Source organism: Astatotilapia calliptera, chromosome 5 (genome assembly GCF_964374335.1).
Source record: "Astatotilapia calliptera chromosome 5, fAstCal68.1, whole genome shotgun sequence".
NCBI lineage: Eukaryota > Metazoa > Chordata > Actinopteri > Cichliformes > Cichlidae > Astatotilapia > Astatotilapia calliptera.
This window is the reverse complement of record NC_137426.1, coordinates 21,257,205-21,272,946: the sequence shown is the minus strand read 5'-3', so window position 1 is coordinate 21,272,946 and position 15,742 is coordinate 21,257,205. Positions and strand designations below refer to the sequence as shown.

General features: G+C 40.0%; 1 protein-coding gene across 1 annotated transcript in view; it reads right to left on the bottom strand.

The window, feature by feature from the left end:
* Positions 1–4,192: 4,192 nt before the first annotated feature.
* col7a1 (collagen, type VII, alpha 1) overlaps positions 4,193–15,742 on the bottom strand; it is a 64,732-nt gene continuing 53,182 nt past the window's right edge. The window contains exons 111-119 of the mRNA XM_026167991.2: positions 15,012–15,089; positions 14,185–14,238; positions 13,988–14,036; positions 13,753–13,761; positions 10,299–10,379; positions 9,871–9,999; positions 6,928–7,095; positions 6,364–6,546; positions 4,193–6,280 (exon numbers count right to left, since the gene is read on the bottom strand). Of these exons, the coding sequence (XP_026023776.2) occupies positions 6,252–6,280; positions 6,364–6,546; positions 6,928–7,095; positions 9,871–9,999; positions 10,299–10,379; positions 13,753–13,761; positions 13,988–14,036; positions 14,185–14,238; positions 15,012–15,089 (780 nt within the window). The 3' untranslated portion in view covers positions 4,193–6,251. The remainder of the gene's footprint in view (positions 6,281–6,363; positions 6,547–6,927; positions 7,096–9,870; positions 10,000–10,298; positions 10,380–13,752; positions 13,762–13,987; positions 14,037–14,184; positions 14,239–15,011; positions 15,090–15,742) is intronic.

The window sequence follows — 15,742 nt, the reverse complement described above, 5'->3', positions numbered from 1 at the left end:
CGAGCAGGAAGTGCCTTACAGGGTCCAATCTTAGTGCCATCTCCCAAATGTTCCAATAACTAACAATTTTCACCACTTTGCTTTCCAGTCAGCTGCAAAATTATAGATTACAGATTTGCTCAGAGTGAAGAGAGGGAAGTGGATCACTGGAGGGGAGAAAGATTGAAGGAAGGAGGTGAAGGATAGGAGAGACACAGTCATGGATAGGGAGAGCTCAGAAACTGAAAACATCTCGGGCCATCGGTAGTTTGAAGATAAACTGAAATAGAGTATGGACCTCTGAATGACAGCAGGGAATGATGAGAAATGGCATATGCTAAATGAGGCTTAAATGCCTCAGGTATCCCCTGAGAGGCTTTTAATAATGCTCAGGCATTGTGACACTCGGCTGGCCCAAGCACATCCTTTCCATAATGAAGAGAATATGCTAATAGCTGACTCATCTGCTGGAGGAAAAATTAAGGAAAGCAAACAACACCTTTGGTGCCCTCTGTTTATTGAGACGATGGACAAGCGAGATGACAAAGTGAGAAAGTAGCGAGGCAGTTTGGAGGGAAGCGACTCTGCAGAAAACTAACAGTTGTCCCGTTCAAAATGAGGCCAAAGTTATCCATTTAGATGCAGCTAGCTTCATTTTTGCAGTTTCACTTTTTGCAACACAACAACATTGAGAACAAAATTCTGGACTGAAAGCCAATAAAGTAGATGAACAGAGATAGGATTGTGTGCAATACCCGTTTCTAATTGAAACTGCTCTGCGTGAATGTTTTCAGTACAGCCAGGATGGCAGAGAAGTTAACCTAAATGCACAGATCAATAGACTAAATAATAAATGCTTACACTGGCACAACTGTGAGAGCTCAAGTGAAAGACTTGCAGGACAGAAAGAATGTCTGATGCCAAGTCCACACTTCAACTCCAGGAGATAAAATAGATAAAATAAGGGGTCAAAGCATTGAGAGAACCTGCTAGGAGCAGCACACATAAGCTTTGCAGTAATCCCAAGGCACATGTACTTTTCATTTTTCTCCTGACACTTCAGCATGTGCATATAGATGAACAAGAGTATCTGCACCTCGGCAGGAGGACCCACACACAAATGTTTTGCCTGATGAGCAATATGTGCACGCACGTAGGGTAGAAGTAAAGATAGAATTGATATGGATCATATGCTAATATGGCTGAGAGGCTAAAAGTGAGATTGAGCACATTTCTAGCATGTTTCATTGCTATAGCAACAGCCTTTGTACTTGTGGAGGGAAGTGGGTGGCAGAAAAAAGAGCAAGAGTGAGAGTGAGAGGAGTGACAGAGAGAGAAAGAGAGAGACTTTGGCTTGCTTCTCTCTCTTGGCGAGGTTCTACCAATCCAGCTCTATGCCAACTCAAGACCCTGGGGCTTTAGACAGCCAAGGTCACTGAAGAGGAAAAATGAACAACTCCTGAACGTGTTTCTGCGTACTTCTAATCCAAGAGAGGCAATAAAGGGCAGTTCCAGCTCACACAGGCAGAGGGAGCCACTACATGTACCTAATCATGCCCTACTAGATCCAGCTACACATGAGCAGGAGGATCATATTGTTTCAAAAATACCCTTGAAGGGTCACGATCAAAGACGCATAAACAAAACAGCCATTAAATCCTTACTGTCTTCATACAGAAGGCATTGTTGAAAGAATCCAAGCTTTACAGAGTGAACGCTAAACCAGCAACTCCCGTCTTTACATTTTTACATCAGCTTTACATCACAGCCTCAATGACATTCCTTCATGACTATTGTCCCAGTAGTACTGCTCTGATGGGAATTACTATAGTATATATACAGCTTAGCACATAAATAAAGTGCAATATTAGTTCATATTAAATTATCATTTGCCTACAGCCAAGTTTCAAACCCAAATCTGTGAAGGACAACCTTGAATGCCGAAAATCGGAGCGTCTGTTTGCGTTCAGGGTGAGAGAAGCCTGAGGACCCCCAGAGGTAGGAGGGTGATATGAAATTAGCTATGTTTATTAAAAGTCCCCTTGTTTCATAGAACCACAATTTAGCAGTCAGTCTTCCACATAAGCTCACCCCCCACGCTACTCTCTTCACATGTCCTTTCAAAGACTTGTGAGACGGCTCTAAAGGCTTTGGTGCCTTGTGTAAAGCTGGCTGTTACGGCTGCTGAAATCAGCGATGCCTGCTATTTTTAGGATATGTGAAATCTATCTGTAGCACTCCAATCATGAAAAAATTCGCATGGGTGTGTGCCATTCTCTCTCTCTCTCACACACACACACACACACACACACACACACACACACACACACACACCATAGATAAGCAGTTACACAACAGACATAACAAATACGAGGAATTGAGCCAATTTAGAGATAACAAGAGATAACAATAGATATCTATCTATCTATATATACACACACACACACATATACACACACACACACACATATATATATATATATATATATATATATATATATATATATATATATATGTATGTATGTATGTGTGTGTGTGTGTGTGTGTGTGTATGTATATATATATATATATCATTGCTACATGAGGTGTTGAATTTCTGTGACTGTTTTGTCAGATTTGTGCTTGAGTAAAAGAAAGCTTTTTCAAGAATCAGAAAGTAGGTCAGTCAAAAAAAGAGTTGTGTAGATGATGAAACTTAGGTGCTTCTGGCCTGGTACAGGTAACTAACTGACTGAGGGCTCAGAGAGTACTGGTGTCCTTTGAAATGTAAAAGCATTTAAGAACATTTATATTTAACACTAAAAATAGTTACACTGAGAGAAATTGGACCATTTAACTGCTCCAATTTGTGCATTGCAGGGCTTTTCTATATTCAATTTTAAAAGGAGCCTTTGAAATTCTGTAAAAAGAAATCTTACTGAATTCCATTTCTTGCAAATATCTGCTGACTATACATTTGTACATAGTGAAATGATGAATCAGTTTTCAAATTTTTTTGAAAACTTTGAATGTCCTTCAAGGAGCCTGGAGAACTCCTTAAATGACAGGGAAATCCTCCCAAGAGAGTTCAGGCTGTAACAGGCTCAAAACTTTTGCACAGTACTATAAAAATTGAATGGGACTGTGTTGCTCAGTGATATTTTTTTTTCCAAATATTGCTAACAAATCTTCTGCATTTGTTCTTAATTTTATAAAAATGATTGTAAGGCCTTTAATTCTAATTTGGAGTACTTTTGGATACTTAAAAAAATAAGATGATGTGCATCAACCATTTGGAGAAAGCTGTTCCCTGTTACAACATGATCATAAATATCTGTACAGTCCAAAACCTACAAGAAATGTGTTTGTGAGTCTGATGAGGAATTACTAGACTTGCTTGGACAGAGTGGAGACAACTCCAGAGTTTTACTGAAAACTTTAGCTACCAAATCTCCGGCACCATACACTGAATGTTGAGCATGAATACTCAGATAAAATGCAAACATCACTCCTAGATGTCTAGATGACAGCGTTTTAACATAGCATTGCAACAGAGTGCATCGTGGTCCATTTGTGCCCTTTTCCACATATTCATCTTTGTATCCACACTCACTTTCAACTAACCCTAACCACGTCCTTGCTAGAGTGTGCATAACTTGTTACAAGCAGTCGCACAACCTCCTGATAAACACACGCAAGCCTAAAGCACGATGCAGGGCAAAGATAACGCCGGAATTTAAGTAAGAGGAAGACGAGATGATGAAGCTGTGTGAGGCCAGCTGGAATGTGATGAAACTGATATGGCATCAGGGAGACTCAAACCAGGGGAAATCAAGCGAGGGCAGAAAGCATGGAGAAACGAAGGGAGGAGGAGCCGTGGCCAACAAGTAGAAAATCCTCTCATTAATAAAATCCACTGATGAAATTAGAACGTGTAATCAGTCACAATCACCTCCACACACGCGTGCGCTTCATTTCTTATCTCCCTATCTTCGCCACTAAAAATATTATGTAGTGCATGTCTTTGATTATAAATCTTCTATTCACGAGCAGACACAGATCATATCAAGAAAGAGAACGTCATCATTATTTAAAGCTCACTGAGACACTTTTAGATTTTAGTTGGGGAAAGGTCATCATTTCTGACTGCAGTATGGAATATGCAAACCTGTTTTCATGCTCTTCAGGTTTAAAGCTAAAAGTGATTCATCGCTAAATGAAAGCATACAACAACTTTGTTTTTAGTCAGACATTTGGTTTATTTGAAATGTTTATTAAAATGTTCCATGACAGAAATGTCTGCACCGCACAAAGACACCTTCAACAAACTATAAAAATACATTTAAAAATAGCACCTTTTCTCTGGTAAGTAAACAAGCAGGCATTAACAGTAACACAACTCCCCACAAATAATGATAAAAACAGTATGTACAAAATATTGGCAGAATATTGCGCTTGATTCTTCATATTTAACAGATACGATAAAACTATATTCGTAATAATAGTCAAATATATTTGTGCTTGCATAGTTATTTTCATGGAGAGAAGTGCGAGGGGTTATTTGAGGAATCTGTGGGCTGTAGTTTTATTTAACGGTTGCATGGATAACATATGAAAACTGAAGAAGTAACGTTTGGATCAGCTCTTAAGATGCGCCGCAGGTGAAGACAGGAAATCACCGTTTCTGAAAGCCTGGTGTGAAGGCTGAGGCTAGTTGTATACATTTCATGTTATTTCTTTGTTTTTCAGGGTGTATGTGTTTACATCACGCTATTTAACCTAAATACTCTGTGCTGTTAACATGTAACATATGACGCCATTATCCTTTAATCCTTTAAAGCCATGTTTGATTCATGGGTTTTCAGTCTTCCACGTCATCACTGTGATTTTTTTCTCCCAAAAACTTGACAAATATGAGTTAAGTTAAAACTCATATATGCAAATCAATATTTATTTTTCATTTTTGTCATTCCATTTTTGGGGGTTTTTTAACTGCTAACTCTAAATTGCCCATAGGTGTGAATGTGGATGTGAATGGTCTGTCGCTATATGTTGGCCCTGCGACAGACTGGTGACCTGTCCAGGGTGTACCCTGCCCCTCTCACCCTATGATAGCTGGGATAGGCTCCGGCCCCCTTGCGACCCTGACAAGGATAAGCGGAAGAGAATGGATGGATGGATTTTCAAAAAACTTTGAATATTTTGGCAATTATTTCAAAGTTTAGGCTTTAAGAGTTTAAAGGCATTTTTTTTTAACTACAACCTGTTCATGGTTTTAGTGTTTTAAATCAGTTCACAAAAAATATTGTTACTTTGCGCAGGTAATGCCTTTTGTTTCCAGAACCTACACTGGTGTCAACTTTTTCTTATTTGCTAAATAGCACAGAGCCAGTTAAACAGTGTGTACATAGATGGAAATAGAGTACAACTACACCTGCACCTTATTACACAGCATTGTGTAGTTACCATTAGAGTGAAGTTCATAACAGATGCTGTTTGTCCTGTCGTCTAAAACAAAGTCATTCAGCGTTGCAAAGAAAAATTACATATAGCTTTTTTCCCCTTGTTTTTATTTTGCTTAAATAACGTCATTTATTCCTGTGTATTTTCTCTAAGTTTGAAATGAACTGTGCCTTTTTAGCATTGTATTATAGCGAGAGAGAGACACAATGTTTGCCAATATGTTTACCGTTTACGATCCTCTATTTTTGGTCCTTTTGTGTTTCTATGAAAAGAGCTTGTAAAGGATTGCAGTTTGAAATTTAACACCAGAAAAACAAAATCAGAACAAAAAACAAAACAAACAAAAAAACTAACTTAATGTGAAATATTTAGCAATTTCTTTCAGGTAATAAGTGAAACTGCAAGCATCTTGCAAATGATGAATAATGATTGCAACCTGCAAACAACAGCCTCCCTCAAACAACCTGCAAGTTACTGAAACATACTGAGCTTCACCAAATTGGTAACCTTCCTAAGCAGCAAGATGTTATTCCACTGTACGATGAGTTTGGCAGTTTAGTATCAATACTGTAGCAGCGTTCCACAAGAACTGCACTCAATACTGTGGTATGGTGGAATCGTTAAACTGAGATGTGTTAAAGTCAGGTAAACAAGCAAAAGAAAAAACAGACCTATGAGGCATTGCGGTCTCCCTTTTTAGCAGGGTAAAGTTTGGTTAGGTTAAAAAAACAAAACAACAATAAATAAACAAAAATAAAACCACTGACATTTGACATCATAGTGATCTACAAAAGCCTACCATCCTGTGGCGGAGGACAAGTGGGCCACAATCATCGCGCTCTCTTAAAGGGAGGAGAACCTGCACAAAAGATCAACTGTTAGCCTGCTTGCATTATATACTGGACTTAAACTAGTGTGTCTGTGTCTTGCTTCTATTTGTACCATCAGCCTCCCCAAGACAGGTCTCTTCACACTCCTCCAGGTGAAGGAAACGGTTGTCATTTCCTTCACAGCCGCTGTAGATGAAGGGCCTGCAGGCTTGAGCCTGTCTGTTAAAATACCAGCGCATAGTGTACTTTCCACAGCTTCCCTCATCCATGGGCAGCAAGCACAGGTCTGCTGGAGCTGCAGAACACATGCATACATGTAAAACTTGTGCATATATATATAGACACAAAGAAAACAAGACCAAGGCAGCCCAGGCAAACAGGATCAGTGGGAATAAGAAGCAGCAGGAAACAAGATCATGAGATTGTCAAGCCAATCTATTTATTTCAACACTTCTTGTTTCCAAAGCAACATATTAACACTTCTTTGTTTTTGCCTTATTTTGTTGGATGCATGCTTGTCTTAAATAATACTGTATGACACCCTTAAAAAAAACTAAAAACAGACAACAGCAGAGCAGCCAATGCACCCAGAGACATACACAGAGAGACAGACACCAGATGGCCAGTAGTAAGGATGAATAAATCCCCAAACAGGATGACGAATGAGCTGGTTTACCTTCCCCTTTGACTCTCCTCTTGGACCTGACTGTTCTGGACTTGACTGCTTTCAGATGTGTAACTTTGACTGCTTCCTGACCATCAGCTGTTGCCTGATCGTCAGCACTTGCTGATTTGTTAGGTTCAACTCTGACTGTTTTCTCAGATTTCTTTCTGTCAACCTCACCTGTCGACGCACACACAGACACACCAAAGAAACACAGCAAACAGCACAGACAAGGTCAACAGAAAATTTCTAAACACAATGGTAACAATGATAATGGGGGACAAAGACTGAACAATCCATGTTGTCAACATGACAGGTCACAGGCTCTGGATGGTGTGGGCTTGTAGTAGGCTGTGTGATAAATACTCAAGGGCAATAGAGTCTCATTATGATGAAATAAAAACAAATTGAAAAGCAGGCACATAAGATAAGCTGCTTCACCAGCACAAACTCAATTATGGCTTCAAAGCATAAATTTGGCATGCCTTTTTGGGTTTAACACGTGAAACAGAAAATTGTGTAGCACATATAATACATTTGGCAAAAGTCAGGGTCATAGTTACTGACTAAAAGTGACTTTTTCATAAGTATAATGACAGCCACTATAGTCAAATGAAGATTATTAAATCCCCCTGCGGTCATTTTTATTTGGTGGCGTGGAAGCATAAGGTGCGGAGCACAGCATCAGGGGTTCCTTAAAGGGGATTTATACTTTTGTGCTAATCTCCTGCACTGTAGATATGTCGTAGACCAAAACTTTCTGAATGCCAACTCTATAACCTGATCTGTACCTCACAGTAACTACTGTGACAAAATGGCACTGTCAATGCAGCTACACAATGATGTCAGCTACTCCCCTCATAGCAAAATTGGTATGGCCTGGATCAGGCCCACACAATGTGCTTACACATGGCCCACATACCGCAAAGAATGACGGCCCTTTGGTGGCCCAGATCTGGTTTGCCAGATGTGGCCCACACATGGGCCGGCACAAGGCCAGTTGCAGACACACTGGTGGTCCTGTGCTGGCCCATGTGTGGGCTACCTCTGGCAAACCTGATCTGGGCCACCAAAGGGCCGTCAGTCTTTGCAGTATGTGGGCCATGTGTAATTTGTGTGCAGCCACGGGCCAGTTGCAGACACACTGCTGGCCCTGTGCTGGCCCAGAACAGTTTCAGCTCTGGCCCCAGATGTCAGCCTAATGTGTACCTTAATCAAGCCATGTAATAACAACATGTGCAACCTGCAAAACAATGCAAAAGTAACATGACAAAACCCTGTTCAAACAGTAAATGGACTGATTCTTATATAGCGCTTTTCTAGTCTCCCGGATTACTCAAAGTGCTCTATAGAACATGCCACATTCTCCCAATCCCACACTTTCTCTAAACCGAGTGCTTCCTAACTACACACTTGGAAAAACAGAAGACCAAAATTACAGCGACTATGCCCAGCGATTTGTGATCTCCTTGCTTTTGAAATGGTTGCTTCAAAGATGGGGACTAAGTCTGTGCGTCAAGACAGTAAAATGATAAAAAGATGGAGTTACACTTGTTTTCTATGTTATAACTTCACTGTTCTGACGGACCAAAAACAGCACAAGTGAGAGTAGCCCACAAACCAGCTGTGCCACATACTTTGAACACTGCTTTCATCAACAGTGGATGCTCTCTGCCAGCAGACCCGTTATCCATGAACTGCCAGCAGACCGCGATAATGCTACCACTGCTGAACTATGATTGCAGCTTTAGTCTAACTAATCTTTACTAGTTTGAGTCAAATTGACAATTACATTAAATGTTTGTCTGATATTACGGTGATTAACTGTGATAAACTGGAAACAGTTGCGAACATGTTGCAATCTGATGTAAATGTCTTGCAGTATACATCCTAAAAGGTATTTATTAAGACGTATTCTGGATCTCTATACCAGTTATGATGGTGCAGAATCAAATCACAGCTTAAATTAATGTGCACAGTTTTCTCAGTCTCATGGTTTCTCTTCAGACACAAGTGATGAATTCAAACAGAACACAAACAGTTTAACATGCAAGAAGTAACCAGTTACCACTATTTAATCTGCTGCGCCATTTAACTTTAAGATAATGTCAATGTCAATGTTCAGTGTTCAATGTTCCATGGTCAATTAAATTAAGACAACAAATTTAAAGACACCCTTAGTAGCAAGGGTTTCTAACTACGGGACATGACACACAGGTGCCCCAGTGCATAACTGCAATCCTCCAAGTTGAAATAAAAAGCAGAAGATCTCACTTTTGGAGGCAACTCTTCCAACAGTTTCAAAATTGCCACCCACACACTGGCAGTATGTCTGCTTTCAAGAATTAGACAGTGAGTATTTGCAAACCTTCACCTATCTGTCTGTGAGAGGTTGCAGTAAGTCTGAGTTAGGCCGCTATTGTTTGACAAAACTTTTGAAAACACGTCACCTCCAGTGAGGTGACCTGTGCAATTCTCCTGCAATCTAAACTGGTTGCCACAATTACTTGCAATCGGTCACCAACAACAAAAGAATTCAGTGAAATCATTTGGCAACCACTGACTTTTCCTAGTCACAGAGAGACTGCCATCCTGTTTTTACTATGGTGTAATGGAGGCTTAAAAAACAGACTATGACACTGATTAATTCAGACATAGCATGAGTTGGTGAGATGGGTTTCCAATTGGTTTGCAGGAGCAACTTTAGGCAGAATAGATGCAGTTTAATCACTGTGCTCTCTATGAGGTTTGCCAAGTGAATGCATAGAAAGCTATCAGCTGACACACCATCACTCCATTATATAATGTGGTTATATTCAGTCATGATGGCCAAAAATGTTAATTTATTGCTGAAGCTGAGAAGTTGAAGGATACTGTTCTCTCTTCACCCATGTCTGCGATACTAAAGCATGTTACTTCAGGAAAACACTGGAAATAGTGTAAAACAGAAATTACCATCACTCTGGTTGGCCGAGGGAGACGTGAAGTAGAGCATCTCCTCCAAGGGGTCGTCATAGGATTCGACGGAGTAGACATGCTCGTAGTCTGGGTCATTGGTATTTACCACCATGTGCAGTTCACGGCCTGAAAGAAGAGCAGCATCAGGCAGGATCATCAGAGACATCAATGACAACCTCTAATTTTTTGGACTGAACGAGGCCTGAAAATAACTGACCTCAGTAAAACAAGGCCCATACTCTACCAGTGTATTTTTCTTTATGTAATCAGACGTATATATTATTTTGTTGGTAGAACAGAAATGGAGTTCTCTGTTTTCTTGATGAGAAAACCACCCAAATGCTCAGAGTTCTCCAAATAAAGGACGACCAGTTAAATGTGCTTGTTAGGACAGATACATGGACAGACTGGAAGGAAACACTCACCCTCCTCACCCTTCAGCGCCAATTGTTGCTCTGGTGTAGGCAGAGCCCTGACTGGCGGGTACCGAATGTTCGGACCTGAACCTGGGAGAGCCAGATAGGACAGGGACACCGAGACAGGCACAGGCAGAATTCAGAAAGCAGGAGGGACAGGGAAAATGTTACACAAGGGAGAAAAGGGGGGTTGAAAAAGCAAAATGGTGAAAAAAAAGAGAGGACAGAACATTCTGGTAGTAAAACATAAGCCAACAACAACCCCAAAGTACCAAAAAAATCATTCCACCATTCCAACACAGACACCAGCTTAAAGGATTCATTGAGTTTTTGCAAGACTTTGTCACTGTAGGAAAAGCTCACAAAAACGGGTTTTAATCCTTTAAGGACTCAAGTCAGTGCTATAAAGACTTGTGTCACTCCAGTCAAAAGTGACTGTAAACTAAAACTATTACAGAGTTGTTCAATATTAAACACGCAGCTATTTCTTAGATAATAATACATCAGCTAAACATGAGGTAAATTTTGTGTTGGCCTCAAACTTGCATACTGTATTTATTAACAGCCTGCCTCACCAACACTTATCTCATGCGGGTGCTGCTTCATAACACTGATGTGGTCTTGCATTGATTAAGAGCTTGAGCAACAAACACATTAGTGCAAACTCTGGGAAAGTTTATCAGTGGAGGTTCACATCAGCTTTCATTTGATTCATTTACTTTAGCATATTCCATGTTATTTACTTTTACAGAAATATAATAAATCAGGTATTAAAAATCCCCAAACAGGACAAAAATGAAAGATTTTTTCAAGATTTATCTGAAGAAGCTGAACAAACTTTCAGTAAAATTATTTCGTGAAAACCACTGATATTATTTATACCATCATCTGTTAAAAAAAAAACTTCAGTAAACACCTTGTTGCTCACGGTGGCTTAAGGTGCAGACTTCTAGTATTTTTTTTCCGAGGGACTGAAAAAAATAGTGCACTGATTTCTGCAATGACCAAATTCCAGCAATTTTTATACATTATCTTATTTTGTATCCTATTATCAGAGACTCAAGATCTCCAATTACACTTGGAGAACAAAATTCAAATGTTAAAAAGAGTTTCATGACCAGGTCTGAACCATTTCTTCATTATTTCTTCCTATTTTTATGCAGGAAAAGGTCTGGAAATGATTGCAAGTGTGGCATTTACATTAGGCAGCAGTGGCCACAATGCACCAAATAGCTCCCAATGCAAATAAAAAAGGGCATGCTTGCAAAAACAAAGAAAATCAATCATCCAGCCACTGTTAGGAGTCTCAGAATAAATAGCTTGGTGCATACTGACAAAAAGAACATACTAGTGGGCTAGACTATTTAAAAGCCAAGCATAGCCACACAAGATAATAGTGATTGATAAGTGCAGGGTCTCATTTATGTTGAAGAAAAACATCGCCACAACATTTAGTTAATTGAAGAATATTCTCCAAGAAATGGGGATATTGTTATCACCGTAAACAGAAGTCTTCACAGGAGAAAATATAGATTCACCAGAAGTTGCAAACCATTTATAAAACTCAACAATAGAAAGGCAAGGTGATGCATGAGCACAAATAGGGTCCAAGGACACTGAGTCATTGTTTATTGATGACATGACAGAAGGGAGAGGCAGCTGGGTGAATTTGGAAGTAGATGTAAAGAGTCAAAAAGAAAGTTTTCAGTCCTCTGATAAGGTAAATGCATCATTACTGGATAAGTAGCAGCAAGGTGCTGATAATCAAATGCACTGTTGTAACTGATCATCAGTAAGTGTGACCACATCTATGAAGGCGTACATTTTGACGTCTGGAGCTTTCAGATGTGTTTTAACACAATGCCACCATCTTCCTATAAGCAAATTCACCCCAGGGTCAAGCATGGCAGCTAAGCTGAACCTGAACAAACCACATACGTAAAAACAGAAAAAAATCGCCGATGTTAGCCATAATACACATTGTCACGTTTGTAGAAAATCAAACACAGCATATCACCAAAAACACCTCATGTCAAGAACGGTGGTGGAGCGCTGATGATTTAGGCTTGTTTTGTGGCCACAGCACCTGGACACGTTACGGTCACTGAGTCAACCACAAGTATTCTAGAACCAAATGTGAGACCATCTGTCCGACAGCTAAAACTTGAGTGTAAGTGAGTCAAATGGTGGGACATTGATCTCAAGCACAGCATAACACCGACAACAGGATAGCAGGAAAAGAAAAGAAGATTTTGCAATGGCCCAGTCAACCTGATTGAAATGCTGTGGTGGGACCTTAACAGCACTGTGCATAAACAGATGCCACAAGCCGCAATGAAGTGAAGCAACACTGTAAAGAAGAGTGAACTGAAAGTCCTTCACAACCAGGCTGCAGACTAGTAAAGTCATACAGAAAACGATTAGTGCTGTTAAAGGTAGTTCTGCAAGTTAGTGAATCATGGCGTGTACTTTCCTGTTCACATTACTGCACATGGAAACATTCACCCATATGCACCAAAGCTGACAGGACGGATTCTCACAGAACAGATGTGCAATGACTCAAAACATACTTTGAACAAAATCCAGGAGTTTTTGAAATTAAACATTGAATATTCTGCAGTGGCTGAGTCAGCAATTGATGTCAACCCAATTTCAGTACTAACTACTTAGCACTAAGTCTGCACTCTAAGCCAGCGGTCCCCACCCCCGGGCCTCGGACCGGTACTGGTCCGTGAGTCATTTGGTACCGGGCCGCGAGAGTTGAGGCTCGGGTGTGAAATGTATGGTTTTCAGGGTTTTTAGCTTTATTTTGTTATCGTTTTTATCATTAACTCGGTTTCCCTGGGTCTTTTCACGTGTGTTAAGAACAAATCTTCTTTTTTTCGGTACTGGTACTAGTTTTATTTTGTTGTATTTATCTGCGACACCTCAAAGGCCGGTCCGTGAAAATATTGTCGGGCATAAATCGGTCCATGGCGCAAAAAAGGTTGGGGACCGCAGCTCTAAGCCTATATTCATCACACGACTAGAACATGTTTTATTTTTTTTAGGTGCCAGTAACCAAAAATGTGGACCTACTATCTGCTGCACCTGAGAACACACCATTTATACTGTATATTTGAGTATGTGTATGCTTCCTTGCTAATGTTGCCAGCATATTTTGTTTTTTATCCTTATTTTAGCTAATGTTGTTCACTCACTGCATTGTAGGGAAGTGAAAGAAAGGAAAAGAGGTAATGCACATGGAAACAAGATATAGTCTAAACCTTCATGCAGCCCACTTATTCAGAACGAATGCAGTTGAGGTGCTAAACAAGACAAAATGTACTTTTTGTCTTTAGCAGATACCATGTCACCATCTATCTATAGTGACATATGTGTTACACTATATTACTGTGACTCATGCTAAATCATAGTCCTTCTGTCAGCTTTTTTTTCTGTTGCAGTTGAATGGCTCACTCACCTCCGCACGCTGAGCATCAGACAGATGGACAGGAAGGAAGCACAAAGAGAGGGGAATAATAAAGGTCAGTTTAAACAGTCAAGTATGGTCACTACGGTTTCCAACCGCTCTGATGGAATTATATTTCCTCAAAGTTTAGCCATGGCTGTGACTCATGTGCTGTGATTAACATCTGAAGTTCGACTTGAGGACAACGCTGATATAAATTAGCAAAGGGAGTGCATGTAAGACTCACCACAGTGCTGACTCATCTCTGAGCGAACATACTCTCTGATCTCTTCCTCCTGAACCCAAAATAAGAAAGAAACAGGGCAAAACACACTTAGCAAAGACAACCCCGGTATCCACTCCAAGTAAAACTGTGTGTGTGCGTGCATGTGTATCGTTTGATGTCTTCGGATTACGCCCCTGCGGTAAGGATCAAGCACTGACCGTCATGCCTGCCTCTCCTCTGTCTCCCTTGGCTCCATCTGGGCCCATGTCTCCCTGCAACATGGACAGGTATTAGGACTTATACGACCCACAGAGAGGCTTGCAGCGCATTAATTCATTAAAGTGAGACCAGGTGCTACACATGAAAGAACTTCACAGTCAAAGCGGAAGGTTAAATCAACAATAGTGACTTAAGCTCTTAATACACAGAACTAGTATTTCTTGGGAACCTCTAATAATTAGTGATAACTAATATATGCCAATTCTACAAAACTGTTTGTTCAGCAGTGTTTACTTTATGCTGCTTGCAAAGTAATATAGTTAATCACATTTAGAAAAGTAAAAAAGAAAAGAAGAAGCTGAAGAGGTTTATATGATTAAAATGGCTCATTTTAGCCTGTTTCAATGTGTTTGCTAGGCATGCATAATTCAACTTTTGTGCATATAAATGAGATGTTATTGTCATGAACTTGAAATGATGGGATGCTTTCATAAAGTGTTTTAGCTGCATAAAAGCTAAAATAAAATTGCTAGGTGGTTGCCAGGCATTATAATGTATCATGTTTAATTCAACTTTTGTGGATAACAATTACACGTTACTGTCAGGAAACACAAATGTGATGCTTATAATAAGGTGTTATAAGGTGGATTTTGTTGGTGACCAATTCCTAGAAAGAGTGAGTTCAAATCCAAACATACTGAACTCTTGAAGAATGATTTGAATGAGGAATGACAACATTTATTGCAGCATTCTTCTGTAGGGAACATCAAAAATGGAGGCCAACAGCACAATCAAGAAACAGACAGAGACATGTTTGACAACTGACCGCCTCTCCTCGCTCTCCCGGGATTCCTGGGATACCACGCGGACCAACTGCGGCAGGGCCAATTGGACCTCTTTCCCCCTGATGCACACGCAAAACAACATTAATATAAAGTACATCCACAGTGGAAAGCATTCACCTAACTACCTTGTCCATTGCCCACATGATAAACAAACGGCATCTGCTTGTCTAGTTTTTATCAGTAAAAGCTGTCATTACCTCAGCCAAGAAGGGTACGTTTTTGGTAGCATTTGCATGCCTCTTTGAGTGTCCTCAATCTGACTATAAATGTGACAGCTTGGATTCTAATAAAACTTTGCAGGTATGTGGAGGTCATGTTAACAATCCATTACAATTTGGCTTACATCTACCAAGGTCTTCAAGGTCAGCTTAAGGATTTATTGTATGATTTATTTATTCTATGATTCTTAGTGTGTGGTGTGTAAGGTCAACATATAGAAACTACCATGTAAAGATCTAAAATGTCAAGTCACATTTGAGCTTTGACCTCTGCTTCAATGCCAATAGTTTGCTCTACAGACCTATTTATAACTATGTTTCTTACACTGTTTCTACTGACAACATTCAGGGATTTAGGACACGATGGTAAATGGACTGATTCTTATATAGCGCTTTTCTACTCTCCCAGAGTACTCAAAACGCCACATTTACCCAGTCACACCCATTCTCACAAGCACTACCTCTATACTGAGTGCTTTCTAACTACACTCACA